The 21,006-nt window shown below is 29.7% G+C and overlaps 1 protein-coding gene across 1 annotated transcript in view; it reads left to right on the plus strand.

The window, feature by feature from the left end:
* The window catches only part of LOC107455461 (lachesin-like), a 144,887-nt gene extending 124,767 nt beyond the window's left edge, over positions 1–20,120 (plus strand). The window contains exons 8-10 of the mRNA XM_043040309.3: positions 8,655–8,741; positions 9,612–9,710; positions 17,692–20,120. Of these exons, the coding sequence (XP_042896243.1) occupies positions 8,655–8,741; positions 9,612–9,710; positions 17,692–17,792 (287 nt within the window). The 3' untranslated portion in view covers positions 17,793–20,120. The remainder of the gene's footprint in view (positions 1–8,654; positions 8,742–9,611; positions 9,711–17,691) is intronic.
* The last annotated feature ends 886 nt before the right edge of the window (positions 20,121–21,006 follow it).

A 21,006-nucleotide genomic window follows, 5' to 3' on the forward strand; every position in this document is an offset into this window, starting at 1 on the left:
GTTCCCTGCCCCCAACACAGGCCGGTCGGCTTATGAAGCATATAAAAGCAAAAATTTAATGTTAAGAGGAAAAATTAAGAAAAAAGATATTTAATTAAATAAAAAATAAATTGCACTTTTTGGTATTTATATTACTATATTTCATTTTATTAAAAAGTGAGGAAATAGTAAAGTAATAACATACATCTAGTAGTGACCACTATTACATAAACAACTGCAGTAAAATTGTTTTCAAAGAAGATTTTTAAGTGGGACTAATCCGTTTTTGTGATAACAGTAGTAGTATAGCTAACTGTGAAAAAATTTTGTTATTATCAACCATTATTCCAGGAGAAATTTCAAGGGATGATCAAAAAATCAAAAATGAAATCCATAATAACCAGGGAAAATAATCATTTCAAATTATAATAAATATCAGGAATAAATTGGATTTAAGCTACTATTGTCAAAAGTCCTCTGCGTTTTTTCGTTTTTCCATTTTAGATTATTTTTCTGATAAAGTATTAAACATCATTAAAGGAGCAACAACAAACAACACTTTTTATCGTTAAATTTGGAGACTTCTTAAAAATAATATCTGGTAAATTAATTAATTTACAAAATTATAGTCAAATATAAATCAATATTGACTGCTTTTGCACTTTTTGTAGGTTTGATGAATAAAGATTAAACTTATAAGTAGCATTTATTATAAGAACAGTGAAAATTCAGTAGTTTAAATAGAAGCTTTTTCTTACAACATTATTTTTAACAACAAAAAAAAAAGAAAAAAAGGATTTTTAAAAAAAATCTTTATAATGATAACCTTTGAAATAAAAATTATCTCATTTATGTATTGATATATAACTTAATTACTCTCAATAAATATTCATACGGCAATCTTAGTAATCAATAATATATACAAAATCACCTTAATAGCACTTCTAGTAAAGATAACGCTTTAAATACGAAGAAATTTTAGCATTCAATAAACTAATTTTGGTGCCTTAATTAAAAATCATCACTTTTAAAAGCATTTTAAAAACAATTATTTTGTGTCTGAAATTTATAAGTACTTATAACATACTAATTAAAAGCTTTGTAGAGATTAATACCATAATTCTATACTTTTATTTTTATTAAGGTATCATGGTCTTTTTAAACACATTTGATAATTACTTTAAGTAAAAGTTTTTTTTTTCTTAAATAGTCGTTTTAAATTGTTTAAAATATAATAATTTTACAGATAAAACATTTACTTTTTAAGAAAGTCTTATTTTTTAAAACATTTATTTCTCCAAAATTTTTATAATTTATAGAAATGGTTTGCTGTTAATTTGCTTTCTTAACAAGTTTCCAGAATTTTCTATATGGTTGGTAAAAATAGAAATACCATTATCTCATTATAATATAAAAATAGTATTTACCTCAGGAAAGAGAATGTAACATTATTTTCCACTTTATACTAAGAAAAAATTACCCATATGGTAAAAACATTTCGCATAAAATAAAAACAAGAATTCTGGTAATTAACACCAAAATGTACGGTATCATATATATGGTCAGATTTCAGTTTGTTAAGGAAACGGTTTATTAAAAATTCTGATATTTAAATTTATAGTTACCACTCAGTTAGCAAAAATACAAAACTGAAAAGTAGATTTAACAGAAAAAGTTCATGCCATGCTAAAAAAGACAATGATAAAAATATCAAAATGTTATTCTGTTCATTCCTCATGTTCATTAGTTTTACCATTTATTTATTAATTTTGATATTTTTTACCAAATAAAATAATAATAAAACTATGGATTTTTAAACTGGTGGTTTACTTTAATGGTTGATAGAAATTGGGCAAATTATTTATTTTTCTAATATTTCATACATTAATATTCCATACAGTTGTCAATTATAACCAAGAGCAGAGCCGTGTTGGCTCAGGGGTTAGAGCGTTCGCCTTCCAAGGTTTTTAACCGGGTCCGAAACCCAGCGATGGCTGAGCGTTACGAATTCGACACTCGGCTCGCACCGACCACAGTGCTGACGTGAAATATCCTCAGTGGTAGAGATCCCTTGCCATTGGGCTAACCGTGGATGGTTTTCGTGACTTTTCTCTCCATGTAACGCAAATGTGGGTTAGTTCCATCAAAAGGTCCTCCACAAAGGCAAAATTTCTCAATACTTGATCCTGGAGTCCCCTTGTCTTCTGGATTGGGTTCAAAATTACAAGGCTACGGAGTTAAACATTAGTAGTCATAAACTTAAAAATTTGTCGGCTGTTCAAAGGCGGTTATAAAATAAAATAATGGCCTCAATGTGCAATAACTCTGATAGTTAAGGTGTCTATTTTAAGAATCACTTATGGAAATAATGTGATTTATTTATTTATTTATTTATTCACAAAGAATGGCATCTTTTCAGATAGTTTGAGAGATTCATACTTCAGAGTGGAGTATCCCCCTGAATAATTTGCAAGTAAAACAACCAATCATTATTGGTTGGGTCACTTCAAATGACATTACACTCACGTGATACTCAGATTATAGAATAGCATTATTTTCACTTTTTGATGCTATTTCTTAAACAATTTTTATATTTAGAATTTATCGGAAGTTAAAAGAAAAATGGCATTGTAGGATAAATAAAGGTTTTAAATAATTTATTTTGCTAAAGTTTATTAATTATTTCCACTGAGAACTGCATGATGAGAATTATAATCCTGTAATTAATAGAGTGATTCTTCATAGTTTCTTTTAATAGCATTAATTTGTTTTGATTCCTGAGCAAAGCATCAGCCACTAACAAATTATCAAACTCAAAGTGCGAAATGATTATTTCTTCTACATATGATAACTTGCATTTGCACTTGTTCAGTATATATTTCTTATAGACTTTTACTTCTTTTTAGATTTCTTTAACTTTTAAGATACAAAAACTATATATTTCTTTTAAATGTTATTTAAACTAAATGAGCCTTTTATTTGATCTAATGCCAATGATATGCAGTGTTCTATTATGACAAGAAATATTTTTTTCTTTTTAACCATGAATATACATTTATTCCATACAAAATGGTAGAAACATTTTTAAATTATAAAAAGAAATCATACGTTAAAATTTTTAACTAGGGAGTAGTAAATGGAAATATAACAGTTATAAAAAAGTAGCAGAATTTTTAAAAACAACTTGTAATCTTTTCAAAATCTTAACTGCTGTGTTATAATAAGGGAATTAATTTTTTTTAATTTTAACGTTGAAAATTTGAGACGAATGAATAATTTATGAATAAAATAAAATTTAATCAATTAGTTTAAAGCAAATTATTTGAATACTTTTAATTATTTTGTTAAACACATAAATATCATTTTATGATTTGTCAAAATTCTTAAAATGATATTAATGTGGCTAAAACATTATTGCTTCGATTATGATCGGTAATTTTTTTAGTTAAAATTTTATTTGAATTATTAATAGTTCATTTTTTTATTTATAAATTAAAACAGTTACGTTCAAGTTAACTATATTTGTGATCAGTGTATATAAACTAATATGAAAGTGCTCTCGTGTTATATATTGCGCAATCCATCAAACATCAGAGCAAATCTAAAAAAGCTAGATGCTCCAACATCTTTAAAAATACTATATTTCCAAATGTCTAAAACTGCATATTTTATAATTCTAAATTTCTAGAATTGCTCTTTTTTGACGAACATTGTTTTTATTGAATATTAGTCAAATGAAAATACACTGACGTAAAAAAAAAATTCCAACACCAAGAAGGAGTTGCGCTAGATAAACTAGATTTATTAGGCTTGCTTATACAACTGAACGAAGATGTATATTCAAATTTTGCGCTTAGCGCGTAAGTTAGGCGCTGATAGCGCCACTGTGAACATTCAAATCAGGGTTGCTTTAAATATTATTTTTCGTTATTTTTCATTAAATTTAGTGTTATTTCTGCGTTATTTTTCGTGAAATTTTGACATAGTGAGTTGTTGTTAAACAAGAATGTCTTCAACAAGACGATGAAGCCGTTATCAACAGCTCACTGACTTTGAACTTGGGCTGGGAGAAGGTGGATTTTCTTTTCGGAATATTGCAGTAAGACTGGGGAGAAATGTATTCAATGTACATGATTTTTTAATTATTTTATTACCGTCTTTAAACTGTCTACCGAATTTTTCAGTTTGCGACTACCAATGTTCAACTCCGTATTCTTGTAATTTTGAACCCAATCCAGAAGACAAGGGAACACCTGATTCAAGTATTGGGAGGAATTTGCCTCCGTGGAGAACTTTTTGATGGAACCAACCCGCATTAGAGAAACATGGAGATGAAAAGCACAAAAAACCGCCCATGATTAACTCGACGGCAAGGGACTCTAACCCATGATACGTCCACCACTGATGATATTTTACGTCAGCACTGTGATCGGTGCGAGCCGGGTGTGGAATTCGAATTAACCAGTCATTGCCGGAATTCAAACCCGGTTCACCTTATTGGGAGGTGAGCGCTCTATCCCCTGAACCACCGCCGCTCAATTGTGCATGATTATTGGCAGCAGCGGTCAGGGAAATGAATTGCTACAAGAAAACCAGGTTCTGGGCTGCCACCCGGCCTTACTCAGAGGGAAAACCGCAGTGTACAGCTAATGGCTGTGGCGTACCGTGCAATGTCTGCTTCAAAAATTTGAGCTGCAGTTGGAACTGCAGTGACACAACGATCTTTCACAAATCGGCTACTTCAAATACAGCTCCGAGCAAGAAGCCCTGTAGCTTGCATTCCACTCACTCCAAGTCACTGCCGCTTACGACGTGATCGAGTTAGAGCTCACTAAAGGACTGAGTGGAGATCTATTGTGTTGTCTGATGAAAGTCGGTTCTGCCTAGGTGTCAGTGATAGTAATAAATTAGTTAGAAGGAGGCCAAATGAGAGCCTGTTACCGACCTGTCTCCGGCCTAGATACACTAGGCCTACACCTGGAGTTATGGTCTGGGGAGCTATTTCCAATAACAACAGAAGCCCTCTCGTAGTTATTCCACACAACCTGACTGCAAATTTGTACGTCAACCTGGTGATCCAATCTGTTTTGTTACCATTCATGAGCAGCATTCAAGGGGGTATTTTCCAACAGGGTAACGCTCGCCTCATACTGCTGTTGTAACCGAACATGCTCAACAGAACATCAACACGTTGCCTTGGACTGCTAGATCACCAGATCTTTCACTAATAGCTCACATTTGGGACATCATTGGACATCAATTTCAGCGTCATCCACAAACAGCACTAACTATCCCCGAATTGACTGACCAAGTACAACAGGCATGGAACTCCATCCCATAAAATGACGTAAGGCACCTGTATGACACAATGCATGCCCATTTGTATGGTTGCAGTCAAAATTCTGTTGGTTACACCAGTTATTAATATATCAGTAATTCACATTTGAAATGGTTTTTCTCTTAATTGCATTAACCTGTGATTTTGAAACTTTCATCAATTAAATATGTTACTCAGACAAACGCATATCGGAAATTTCATTACTCTGCAATAATTTTTTCTTGCTGTTGGGATTTTTTTCGATCAATGTATATACCAATGTCGTAAAATATATTTCAGAATAATTTAAAACATAAGATATACTTTAAAATTTTATATTATTAATATATCTACAGAGTATCAATAAGAAAAAATTTCCATTGTCATTCCTTCCCATCATATTTAAATATTACAGATTATTTTGCCCTTTCACCGACATAAATTATTTTATTATTTATTCAGAAAGAAATATCATCTAAAAATATTTATCTTCCTTACGAAGTAACGATTATCCTTCCAAAAAAAAGTTTATTAAATTATTTATAATCTTACTTTTTTTTTAATTCGAAAATTTATAATAAAAATAAATAAATAAATATTGATTAATAGATACAACGATTCGAACCTGCTACCTCAGAGATTAAATAAATACAAAATATACAATAAATAAATACAAAAAGGACAGAAAAGAAAAAGAGAAAACCAAAGAAAATAACCTCGAAGAATTAAAAATAACAATAATTACCCCGAGGAATTAATCTTGCTTCGTAATCATGATGATAATATTAATTTTAATTTTTTGGATTTGGATACTGTAAAAGAAGAAAATATCTGCTTTGTTGATTTATACGATAAAAGAAATTATTTTAATATTAATATAAATAAACTAATAACTTGGCATTTAATGTTTCTAAAAACATCTGTTTAAATACCATTTTTAATCAAATGAGTAGAATTGAAATAATATGTAGTAATGTTTATTTATTCAAAAAACAAATAGACTAACTCTTTCAAAATTTGATTAAAAAAAACAATGAATACCCAACTAAAGAAATTAAATTCTATATAAAATCATAGAGGTAATTGTATGTTATTGTAAATAAATTTACTAAGAACTTCTTTGTTAATTTAAAAAAATTTTCCGTGTTCCATGGTTGAAAATATGCGCAACAGAGGCAATTCATCTCTCTTTCTCTCTCTCTTTCCACTTTATTAATTATAAACTTCTTTAAATTATCCAGTATAATATTACCTTGCGCACATCCATTTCCGGGCCCATCCTTGTTAACTAACAAATCAACAAATCAAACTCGCTGCAGTGCCTGCAGTAAGAACGCGCTATAAGACAAAATTTAAGCTTTTACTTCAATTTGCGCTTCTGTTTTCGTATTTTGTAATATGGCAATCTTATAACGAAAATATTTTAAATTATTCTTGAAAATTTTCCCGTTGTGTTTAGTTTTTCTTTACATTTTTTTTCTGTGTTTTACGCGATACATAATGTGTTCTATTTATTTTTGCTTCAAAAATTTTTATGAGTTCTCTGACACTACTGTAGTGATATATTGATACAATATTAGATAGCACTCATTTTTGCGGATATAATAGTGTGAACTAATGAAGAGATTTTGTCCTTTTTCCGGATTATTATTTTTTTTTTTTTCAAATATTTTCTTATTCTTTTTTTTTATTATTCTGTAATTTTTCCATATTTTCTCTACATTTGGAACAATATAATTTTAAAGGTTCGTAGACGTTAGCTTATAGCTTACACACAAATGAAAAACACACCAATAAGAACAGATATTAATAAACGTTTATTAAAAATAAAGGTAATCAAACTTAACTTTTTTGCGTTATGTAGAAATTATACTTGTATAGTTAAAATTACCAACTCCTTTGGTGAAATTTCCAAATTTTACCAGAATTTCTACAAAACGGCATGACAGTAAAACCATACTTTATTTGTAATTTCACCTAAAATCATTACCAAAGAGCTACAGTAAGAAATTACCGTACTTTTTGGTGTTCTGATAGAGCCTCAGTAAATTTTTTATATTCTGGTAGTTTTGACCATACATTTCTTCCTAGTATATGAAGCACTATTTAATGTTGAAAACTAAGTTATATTTGTGATATTACACCAAGGCCACTGGTGATGAAAAAGAAGAAATAAAATTCTAAATGGTGATAACTGAGCAATGTTTTTCCCTTAAAAATATTGTAGACAGTAAGAGGATTTGAAGAAGATGAAAACTTTGGAAGCTAGGTGACATCACTAACTCAAAACGACGATCGATAATTAAACAAAAGAAGTCAAAAAATTTTAATTAGGAATCTTTACTATAACTTCCAAACCATTTTATTTCATTTAGTGATTTAATTAGCCTCACGAAGGCCTTATTATTTCAGACATGATATTTTTTTCTTTTTTCACTAACCTCTACTTCGAACCATAATTGGCTCCATATACTCCATATTGTGCGAAACAACAGTAAAATTTCATTCATAAATTACCAAATAGGAAGCATATGAATAAATTTACAAAGGTAGCTTATAATGAACAGCTGCTACCATATGCTGCCGAAATAGGGAGCATATGAAACGTTTCTTTCTTTTTTAAGCATTTTATATTGGAATTAATTAATATTAATTTTATTATTATTAATTTTTTTTATTACCCTCGTTGAACAGCCGACCCAAAGTTGGGTTTACGACTACTAATGTTCAACTCCGTAGCCTTATAATTTTGAAAATAATCCAGAAGGCAAAGGAATTTCTGGATCAAGTATTGAGAGAAATTTGCCTTCGTGGAGGACTTTTTGATGGAACTAACCCGCATTTGCGTTACATGGAGACCACAAGAACCCTCCCACGGTTAGCCTGATGCCAAGGAGACTCTAACCCATGATCCGTCCACCACTGAGGATATTTTACGTCAGCACTGCGGTCGTTGAAAGTCGGATGCGGAATTCGTATCTGCCAGCCATCGCTGGGATTTGAACCCGGTTCGCCTCATTGGAAAGTGAACGCTCTATTCCCTGAGCCATCGCGACTCAATTATAATTTTTTGTGATTTCCTAAGAAATGGGTGAAAAATAATCATTATAACAATATATTGTTAAAGTTTCGTTTCCAAGTACCGTTAATTCCAGTTTACATATATTCGAATCCTAATGAATGCTATGATACATGAGTACTACTATTTGATTGTTGGACTGTAATCTATGTACACCTAGGTGTGATAAATGGATGTCTTTTCACATATACATATATATATATATATATATATATATATATATATATATATATATATATATATATATATATATATATATATATATCCTTTTTTTTTTAGCTTTTCCTCAACACCAGAGCTTGGGTTCAATGAAAGATTCGACTGAAGATTCGAATGCATCCAAGAGGAAACGACCTGTCACAATCGGTATTTTTTTAGTAATTTTATATAAAATGCTTATTAAAATTATAAGCTAATTATTTTTATAAAAAGCTGCTTTCAGTCATATTTGTAAGTTGTTCCTTGACTGAGCATGTTTGTTATCGTGAATCATAGCTGATGCAATTAACCGAACTCCAAAATAAATGGGCACAATCCATTTAAAAACTAGTAAAGGGCAAAACCACGATAATTGGACAAAAGTGTCCTCCTTGGAACAAAATATGTTGATGTTATTATTTTGCATTATTATTATTTTTTCATAAATACTTAAGCAGCAAGACAAAATACTTTTGCATCAAAAATGAAACATCATGGAAATGGAAAATTCCTTGATGTGGCCGAAAGGACAATTGAGGTCACACTGTTTTACTAACAAATAATATATTTCCATTATATCTATTGACTTTTATCTTTTTTTTAAATACAAGTGTGTTTAAAAAATTTTTAAATATATAGTTAGTGAATCCAAATAATAACGAAAAACTTCTTCTGCCACAAATAATTCAGTATAATTGATTTTTTTAATGTTTAATCTTAATTAAATTTCTCTTCATGAGATATTTAACTCTCAAATAGACCTTCTTTTTGTACAATTTTTGAGGATGTTGACCCTGTAAAACTTGATACATACAGTAATTTGTTTTTAATAATACACTGTAAGAATTTACTGTCAAGTTTATGAGCAGATATTTTCAGCAGTGTACACTTTATGTTCATTAAAAAGAAAGAAGAAAAAAAGAAGAAGAAAAAAGTTTGTATTTCAGAAAAGCATGTAAAGGAGTTGAGGTAAAATTATAAAAATAATTTTCACAACTACTCATTTAATTTAATGTTTTTTTTTAATTTTATTTCTAGATGGTTCATATAAAACTAATGAACACATAAACACTGTCGAAGATAAACGACCCCAAAAATCAAAAGAAGCTGCAACTCTTGAAAAGGATATAGAAAAAGGTAATTTTCACAACATTTACTTTAATATGTCATCGATATCATACCTATCATACCTTGTTTTTGTTTTTTTAATGCATGTTATGATACGTTAATGTATTGAATATATCAATTTTTCCTCGCATATTGCCTAGCCGCTTTTGCCATCTGTAAGATTTTAAATGTTATTTCAAAAATTTGTGACAATGTAAACATAACTATTTTTTAAGTTTTATGCCTATATTTTATCCGAGTTTATGCAAATTGAAAAACTTTCTAAATAAATAAAACAGCGGTAAAATAAATTTAAAAAAAAAACAATTTCCGGTTTTAAGAAAACTCTACTGTTGTACGCTCGTAGTAAACACATAATTTTAGGGTGTGGCAATAGCATACAATTTAATACTGACAGCATTTAATTGAACAACTATTTCTAATAAACTAAGACTTTATTACTTATTTTAATTAAAGTTTTCAATAAATTATATTACTAACAAATGTCTATTTACAGTGATAATGTAAAATAGCCATTGGATTAAAAAATGAGGCCTTCGAATGTCTCGCGCTTCTATTTTCCGGCATTAAATTAGTTACTCATTACTAGGTGTGTCTGTAACTGGCTCATATATATATATATATATATATATATATATATATATATATATATATATATATATATATATATATATATATATATATATATATATATGGAAACACTTCTATACTAACTCATTTTTTCATATTTCTCAAGAAATCCTCAGAGAATTACATTAAAACTTAAGAAGTGTTTAGGTCACGCGATTTCTCATACCTATAATTTTCAAAAGCTTTTGAGGTTTAAGGGACCGGCAGTTTTTGAACACCCTAGGCCAAAAAATACACCAGTAAGCTTTAATTTGCATCAATTGCTTTCGTTATTATATGCAATAATTGCACAAAATTTCGTAAACTTAGCTCAAATATTCATGGAGATATGGATATTTAAAAAAATAATAATAATTTTTTTGCCTTATATTTTCTTACTGTAACTACAGAAATATTCAACGAAATAAAATAAAAATTTAAGCGTCATTTTTAATTGAAAACAAAATTTTTCACGAATTTGAAAAACAATTCGTAAAAAATTATCGCAAGATATAATCATTTAAAGTCATCCATTCTTACTGCCCATGCGCGGAAAACAAATAAATTTGTTTTTTAGTAATTGTGTTCTGAACAGTAATTGGTAACTTATATTTAGAAAATCAGACTTGAATATCTTTAAAATTTAAGAAATTTCTAGCTATTTTCTAACTAGTTTTTATAAATTTGGAAAGGGAGTAGTAATGGTAAGGCACACATTTTATAAGACCATCTATGCTTTATTTCACATATTTTCTTTCTGATACCATCACATAATGTCGTCCGGACCATCATTATAGGGTACTATCATTTTTTATTGAATTTATTATATAATATAAAATGAAATTTGTGGAAAACCCCTTACAATTTAGAGCATAGAGTCTCAATCTTTTTAACGTTACCGCCCCCTTAAAGAGACAAAAAAATTTCAACATCCCCTTTGTGAAAATCCAATTATTTAGAACATGAGAACGGAAGGGGGTGCTGAATTATAAAAGGCAACATTTTTAAGCAATTTTTTATGAGTTAAATTTGTTAGGTTTTTTTAAAAAAAGATTAATGTGCACATTAACTTGATACTTTTCTCTCGGCTGGTAATCACAGTCTATCTGTTATAATCAAAATAAATACGATAATGGAAAAAAAAATACAAAGAAACCTATGCTTAAAAAGAGTTATTTAATCTTAATTAGATTATTTAAAAAACACCAAAAGGTACATTTTTTACACTAAAAGGTAGTATCAACGAAACAATCAAGTAACTATGTCAGCGGGATTATTGTGATTGATGGTTCAGAGCCAGTTTCTTAATGTTCAGTTCAATATTTTTAGAGAGGTGAAGACGCAAATCCCCTCGTTGCACAATTTCGAGTCGATTTCTTTTTTCTTTTTCCGTGTTTAGATCCGTTACAGCACTCAATTCTTGCTCGACAAGGTAGGAGGAAGAGAAGGCAATTAAAAATTTTTGAGGATAGTCCACAGTCCGACTGATGTTACTTTGCAGCCAAAATTCTGCGAGACGATCACCATTCTGGAAGCTAGCTCTCAAAGTTTCATTAGTTAAAAGTTCAACCAATTCCTCCTGAATCTGAACCTCTGCTGTTTCAATATTCACAAAAGGTTTCATAAACCATTGAGGGACTTCCAGGGACAAAACATCTTGAAAACGGTCAGAAAAGTTCATGTGCAAAGACTCAATGTGTTGACAATATTCTTGTGCATCATCAGAGGAGATTTCCCGATTTAAGATCCCATAAAATTGGAAATTGGCTAAACTCATTCCTATCAAAATTCTGCTTACTCAAAATTAGTTTTTTTCAGAAAAGAAGAAATGACTGATTTTGCAGTGATCAAATTAAGCTCGTCCCCTTGAAGTTGCAAATTAACGCCATTAAATATTGCAAATAAATCCGCCGTGTATGCAACGTCTCTCTTAAATTCTAGCTATCTCTGACATCGAGAAACTCAAGCACAGAGTCGAAGATTCCAAAACCTATTGTGTCAGGCTCCCTTGGAAAGCGAGCGAATCCTGGTGCGGTGTGTTGTAACAAGCCATAGATTTCTTCATCGTTTTTCTTACCCAGATGTCTCAATAATCGATCGTTGAGAGCACAACTGCGAACTTTGTTTATAGCAAAGATGACTTATTCAGGGCGCGTAGCCAAATTATTCAACAAAAAATAAACACCTTTTAAACACTCTTCAAACACTCAAATAATATTTTTAAGCACTTAAAAAAAACACAATTAGGTAGGTAGGATTGGAAAGTTTTTGACAATTGACGGTTTTATCCGTCATGTCAAAAAAATTTTAAAAAAACTTTCAGCATTGTTTTTGACAATTGTCAAAATTTTTTTATCGTGTAAATCGAATGGCGCTTTCATACGCTACGAACTGACGATAAGCAGAAATAGATTGGGGTTGAATTAATTTTGAAAACATTGAATAGAATAATGTGAACAGCGTCTTTCTGCATAATTCGTAGTGAAAATCAACATGGTAAAGGAAAAATCTCATTTTGGAAAAGGAAAATAAAACACTTTTTAAAAACACCCAATGAAGAAAGCACCTTTAAGCGCTTTTCAAAAACGAAAATCGAAAATAAGCACCTTAAAGCACTTTTTAAAAACGCTACGCACCCTGTTATTGCAAGGACTGATGGAAACGGTGTCGCTGAGATTTTTTTTCCAACTGTCTATTAATCACGCAATGATCAGCTAAAATATCTGATACGTCCAGCTTCAAAAGGGCGATAAACCCACCATTGAAGGAGCTCCATCAGTGGCAACAAGCCTAATATTCGCAAGAGGAATGTTTTTCTCTTTAAAATAATCTTTAACAGGATTAAAAATAGATTCACCTTTGGTATATACCATCAAGCTTCTTGCAAAAAGCATCTCTTGAATAATCATAGAGCTTTCAATGAGAAAAAAAGTGCAAAAGCTGCTTAGAAAATTGCTAGAAAGTTTTTACGTTTTTAGGATATTCAAATGGGAATTTTTTCATAAGTTACCAAATACGATTCAAAAAAAATAAAGAAAAAAATTTTTTTAATGTTTTCCGCGATGAGAGGATTACTTTAAATGCGGATATATTGCGCAATTTTGAACGAATTTGTTTCAATTTTTAAAATGATATTTTTATTACTAATTAAAAACTGCTCCAAAATGTTTGCAAAATTATATTGAATATTTCTGCAGTTATAGTTAGAAAATGTAAGGAAAAAAATATTTTTTATAAAAATGTCTGTATTTCTATAAATATTTAAATTAGATTTACGAAATTTTGTACTTTTATTGCATATGATAACCAAACTAACAAGTTACAAGCTTATCACTATATTTTTCAGCTTAATTTGCTCAAAAACATATTCTTTACATTATTAATTTGTTGCCGGTTCCTCAAACCTCTAAAAGCTGTAAACTTTATTGATATGTATGAGAAATCGCATGACCTAAACACTTCGGATGTTATAAAACAATTTTCTAAATATTTCTTGAGAAATAAAATGAAATGAATTACTGTAGAAGTGTTTCCATAATTTTGTCCAACCGCTGTATATATGTGTATCCAGATGAAACTGCGTCTCCTCATGCCAATATATATGCGTACAACGCGAAAAAAAAAATTTAGTTCGAGAGAAATTCGCATTTAATGATGATTAATGCAAATAGCGTCATTAAATATCACCCGATTTTCCAGACAATTCCTTAGTTAACTCTCAAATGTATCTTCTTTCGAATACAAAACTTAAGAGTAAATCACAACATTTCACTTCCTCTTCCATTACATTACTAAGTCCTTCCTCCTCCTTTACGCTTCTTAAAAAATTAGTATTGTTTACATTTTCACTTAGCAACTCCATGACTTTTAGCTGTATTAAGCATTAGTCTTCCAATTCAGTCGTCACGTCACTAAAATTTGACAGATTGTTTTAATTAATCACAACTCAAAGAAATGCCTAGCTTTCCTAAAGACTCAATTACCAAAGGCTAAAATTAATAGTATTTTACCTGAAGGCTGCTTAAATTCTTCAGTGTTAACTAAACTTTGTATTGTTTACATTTTCACTTAGAAACTTCAAGACTTGTGGCGGCATTAAGCATTAGTCTTTAACTTTCAATTCAGTTATGACTACGACTAAAATTTCAACAGACTTCACAACTCAAAGAAATGGGTATCTTAACTAAAGACTTTATTAACTTGTATTTTACCTGATGGCTGCTTAAATTCTTCAAATATATATTTTTCATAAACAATTAGAATTTGAGTTACACTATCTTACAAAGCTGATACATGATTATTTCCTATTTTTATTATTGTATAATTCAACAGGCATAATACTTCATCCTTCTCATTTTATTCACTGAAGTACTAAAATTGACTTTTGCACTGCGATTAAGACTTATTTATAATTTATTCACATTCCTTATTTTGATCTTAACTTTCAGAACAGATGGATTTTTTTATAACACAATATAGCTCCATGATTCTTACCGCGTATATAAAATTCTATACTGCTTCTAACAGTATCGAATCTGTAATTATGTTTTCTTAAGTGATGGGTCATATACTTATAACTCACAAAATGTATGTTAAGGTTTTGGTTCTTTAAGTGAATTTGCATGCATTTCAACCAAAGAAGCAATTGCGTTTTTTTTTAAGTTTCTTATACCGAAAGAAAAACATAATTTATAGTTTATGGAGTATAAATATTGTTTACTTTTATCACAAATAGTTAAAGAGATTAAGTCATCAAAATTTTCAACTTGTTCGGCTGGATATTTTATAATGTAATCAGAAACAACGCAATCCCGCCGCGAATTGAACATAAGTTTCTTTTTCTAATTTTTTGGCATTATCGAAATACATTTTTAATTCCTGGGGGGTCATTTTATTTTAATTTAAGAACGCTTTAAGTGTTTACAATCCCTTAACTCTCTGAATTTAATCTTTAAATTAAATTTCCCATTTTTCGTCTAGAAATGTTTGTATTAAACTCCCTCTTAAGTTTTCTGGTATATTGTGACTTTCGAATGTATTTTTATAGCATAGAAGCATGGAGGTACATGGCTATGATCGCTAGGCAACCATTAGGTACCATTGCCTTTAAGATATTAGAATATTCATCTTACAAACACTCATTTGAAATTGTATTTTCAGCCTTTATATTCTTACTTTTTCCTATTCTTTCACTTTAAGTTCATGCTCTAGCTCTTTTCGTCCAGTTCTAGCTCTTTTAATATACACCCTACTTCATCTGAATTACTGCTGATCTTTCTTGTTAATCCTTTTGATATTTCTATGTTAAACAAAATAAACATATATGATGAAAAGGATAAATCAAAAGTAAAGGCTCAAATGAAAACTACACTGTTAGGTCACAGCACTTTAAATTATAAAATAGTTCTATTTTTGTTGCAACCTTAATATAGAACTAAATTAAACCCTATATGTAGGTACTTGATACAATATAAGGATAAATAACATTTTATAATTGCTCTTCACAGCCTTTTTGGTGAGAAATTACGAGATTTCCATGTATGCAACAAATGTTTCCGTGCATTGCAGTGTTTTTTAACGGAAATTAATAAAACTTATGAAAGTACATTTCTGGAAACCATGTTAAGGAACAGTTTAACGCAAAAATAACGCCTTCGGAAAATGCTTGACTTATCACTATATTGCCTCAAAACCTTCGTATATATATGAATTGTTTCGATATCACATTATTGTCGTTCAAAACTTTTTCGTGGTGGTCTCAGAAAATACTTAAGATAAATAAATGAATCCACTATAGAACAAGTATCTGTATATAGTTACTCAACCATTAAGTGAACATGGTATTATTAGCGGGAGAGAAAATAACATATTTCATTATTCATTTGCATTTATAGCATTCTAGACAGAATACTTTTTAAAGACTTTTCATTTATTATTTGCCTTCAATTTTAACAATAAACTAAATTTATAACTACTATTGTGTTCAGTTTTATTTGATTGTTAATGTATCGTGGCACGATCTTTATGGGTTAATGTGAGTAAAATAAGAATTGACTTTAACGTCCCAGGTCGTAATGCTTAGAAAGAGTCATCGCCACGACGGTAACACGAAAGTACCACGAAATTGCGGACTCAACGCCAGAAGGCCCGGAGTCAAGCACAAGTATGGAAATCACAATTGAGACGATGTAGAAAAGAGGCCTGCACACGAGCGGGTTTAAACCGACAAGGTTCGTCAGTCTAGAACCTGGCCAAAGACTAGGAATTGCACTCACCAGACCAAACCGTCAACCAAACCGTCTGTATTAATATATTTACTAAAAATTGCAATACAAAATTACATCGAGATGGTTAAAAATTGTTACAATTCAAAATTTAATTTAGACTAACACCAAAATTTAAAATTAAAGTACTTGAATTTAGAAAAATTAGAAAAAATTATCTTGTATTATTATTAGTTGGATTAGTGAGAGAAAAATAAAATTTATAATTAAATGTGGGTAAAGCAACAACCAGCTGTCAACCAAGGGGACCATGGAAGTTGAGACTCAGCTATTCCAAGACTAATAGCAAAATTTATGGCAATGTGCTCAAAATTACACCCCAACCCGTCTTTACTTTCCAGGCTTAATGGTACCTGCCTGAAGTTGGATAGACTTCTAATCGCCGCCAGAAATAGAACCCGGTTCTTCACAGTTACAGCTCTGCGCTATAAGCACCGTGCCATCACAACCTAAGGAATTAATGGCTTTAAATAAAATAAAAATATGCTTTGAGCTTAAGCATATTAAGTTCTATTCAAAGCCAATAATGAGATACAGGAAGAACCAGAACTTATTTACGAATTAACCTTAATTGCACATAGAATGGACAAATAATCAAATTTTCATTTTGTGACGTACCTAAGTTAACTGTTAATCGACCTTAAAGTCAAAACACAAATATTATTCTCATAAAAATCTTTTCTTTGCTCCAAATATAAACAAAAATCGGTTTTGAAATGTAGTGATGAGGTTTCCCTTCCTCATAAAAATACATAGCAAAACTCGTTACAATAGATCCGGTTGAACATCCTTCCTTGCTTCTGAGATCACCTTGCTTAAGAGACCTGTTATGAGTCAAACAAACATTCAAAACGAAACAGTCAAAAGGCTCCGCCTCATTCATATATATATTTTATGCCTCTTAACAACCCAATCAACTATGACGAGAATTATTAATACTACATTTGATTTGATCAATCCCTAATTTTGTTCAACTCGAACGTAATATTAATAATTCTAGTTGATATGGTTGTCAACAGGTATGGAATGGCTAGCCCTTATTTTGTTATTAAGTTACTTTTTTAATTATTTGCAACATTGTAACTTTTTTTTTTCAGAAACGAATGGAAAAGATGAAAGCAAGATTTCTTGGATTTTGCTATTCCTCTCATTACTGCTACTTTTAGCAAATAAATGCACACTTAGAATACCAACGTAACAAGAACTACTGTGCATAGAGACAATCAAAAGTTGCATTGCTTAAAACGACAAGAAACCATGGAAGTCTTTCTTCTATTTACCATTTAAACCTGGTTTACTGATTGTACAGTCGATATATCAAAAATTACAAATTAGAATGTCTGTTGTACATTTGAAAGCACTATTTAACTACTGGCGAGATTGTCTTGCAAATGACTAAGAGCTGGAACACAATGGATATTTTCAAAGAAAGAGAAAGGAATGATTTATCTTAAAAATGCATGCAAAGAGTAATTGTCTTAATTTTATATAAAGGAAACTGAGATTTTCTGTACCCAAATTGTGGGTATTACTTATATATACAGTGAAACGTGCCAAGTTGACTACCCCTGTCAGTTGAACCACCTTTCTAAGTTGATCTCGATTAACAAGAAATGAATTTGTCCTGTATAACAAAAGGGAACAGAGCCTTTCGAACCTAACCACCAGTCTATCTTGTATGTAGACTTCTAAAATAAGTGTCAAATTTGTCTAGGAGTGTTATTAAATGCTAGTCTAAGACCTCCTTAAGTTGACTGGAGAAAAACAACTTTTCAGAAAATTTTTCTAGGCTATTGCGATATGCAATGAGTGTGAAAAAATAAATGAAACACCCTAAATGACTTTAGATCTAATGATCGGATTTTCACGTACTAGGACATGGATTTCAACTCTGCTAATTAAACATTGTTTTTTTTTCTTTTGCATCTTGCAGATGCATTGTTTGTTTGTTTTTTTTTTTCATCTTTGGATAAGCGAATTTTACAATTGTGCGCAAATTTTTTTTCAATTCGCTTAAGAAGTTCTCGAGACATCGCAAATTACACAAAAGGTAAAATTAACAGTATGGGGTCCTAACTTTCGACCGCTTTTCAGACCAAACTATAGTTGATCTGGAAAAATGATCCTAATATATTAGGACCATTTTTCCCAGATTACGATTATCTTCTATGTGTGTTTGATTCTGCTTTCGTTTTTATTTTCGTTTTGAGTACGTTTTTGAGTTTAAAGTATCGTCTGCACTAATTTTTTTAGCATATTTGAAGTCATCTCCTTGAACTATTAAGTTTGAGTTATAGTACATGAAAATCCGATCATAAAATTCAAAGTAATACAGGGTGCTTCGTTTTTTCTTTTATTTATTTATTTTTTCCTCCTTTCTTTTTCCGCGCTGTACATTAGAATTTTTCGGAATCGGTAAATTAGTATTAGAAGCTATCCTAAACCCTTTTGTGAGTTGACCGTATGAAAAAACTATTAAGGGCTTTTGCAACAAAATTAATAAGTATAACATCAAGTTTAAAATGTTGAAATGCATATAATAATGTTATGTAAACTATTAAGGGTCTTTGTAACCAAATTAATAAGTATAACATAAATTTTAAAATGTTGAAATGCATAGAATAATGTTAAATATTTAGTGTTTTAAAAAATATATATTTATAATAATAAATATTGGGCATGCATCACACTACTAGATTATTTTTAATTTATCTATTAAATTATTGTAACAATATTAATTCATTTTAGTAATTATTCCTTCTTCTTATAATGTATGAGATATTTGATAAAAAGTCACGTAAAAATGTTTTAATTGTATTTATCTTTATTTCGATTATTAATATGTAAGAAACATAAATAACATGATAAATATGCAAGAATAACATGTAAAAAAGCATAGGGAAAAAAATAACTCGTCCCCCTCTATAAGTTGAGGCCTAAAGTCTGCCTAAGTTGACAACTAAACCAGCGTATTGCAAGTAGTCAACTTATACAGGTTTCACTGTACTATGTATTTGTATAGCATCGAAACATATACGTTTTCCAATTATTTTTTAATTGGTATTTGTTATTTTCGGTTTTTAATATATATTATAGTCTTTAATTATACCCTTAACTTCATTCGAGATATTGCTTCCTATTTATGTTTATTGTTTAATTATCAATTAACATGGTTGCCATTAAATAGAATGATAAACTAAAATAAAACTTTAAGAAGAATATTTTCTCTTGATTTACGATTGCTATGGTTCAATCATCCATCAAAACATTTGTATGGAACATTTGTATTGTATAAACATTTGGATTTGGATTGTATAAATATTTGGATGTGTATAAACATTTGCATGTCATTTGTTGATAAATGGCATATGGTTTGTTTTTCTCATATGTTTATAAACATATGGCAGAAACCAAAGTTCACAAATAATACATTAGAATTTAAATAGTATACGAGATTCGATGCTACATTGGAACATCATCTTCAGTAAATAATAGAATACAGAAAAAATAGAGAAGAAAAAAAAAACTAAGAAAAAATGGCTGAAATTTATTGTGATGAAAAAAGTCTATTTCAACTACCGAGATATTTTTTGTGAAGTTTGACATTTAGCTTTTGGCTGTCATCATCACTAAGCTTTTATTTTTCTTAATTAAGTCGTATATTGTTTAAAGTACATTACTCATTAGTTGATTGTCATTGATCTAAATTAGCAATTTTTTGTGAACATTTGAAGTTTAATTATTAAACGTAAAAACTAATTTATTTTACTTCTTTTTCATTGTGTTTACATAAATTGCTATCATATAAAAAAATTTGGGTATAAAGTACAATTTAAGATAAAATTAGAATTCGTGGGCAATATTTTACCATTTTTCATTTTGAATGTTTCTATGCCAAAAATTCACTGGGACAGAAAACACAATGTGCATATCAAGGACAGAGTATTATCTATTTCAAACACTAGTCGAATGTTATAGATACTTTGTTAAAATTTATTTTTTAGTTTGTATGACATGACTGGTTTTAACATGGATGACAAAATATTCTTATTTGTCTCATAACTCTTTAACCGTGCTATGTTTTGTATCAGTGCAATGTAAAATTCTGATTTCTATAAAAATGCTGATATTTTCTTTTTCCAAAACAATTTTAATGTTATCTAACCTACTTTTGAGTGCAATAAATATGATCTCGACATCAACACCTTTTAAAGATATATTTGAAATCAACAACACCATTTTAAAATACTAGTTACATTTTTCAATGATTTCATTTAATTTATATTAATAAAATAAGTTCTTATTATGCAAAGAATAGAAAACTATTGAAATGTGTGCTAAAAGATATTGAAAGAATAGATCTAAAAATTGTATATATAAAGTATTATTCGGTGTAAAAATGTGAAAATGAT

Source organism: Parasteatoda tepidariorum, chromosome 11 (assembly GCF_982258835.1).
Source record: "Parasteatoda tepidariorum strain Cologne lab strain chromosome 11, Ptep-v5.0, whole genome shotgun sequence".
NCBI classification, from domain to species: Eukaryota; Metazoa; Arthropoda; class Arachnida; order Araneae; family Theridiidae; genus Parasteatoda; species Parasteatoda tepidariorum.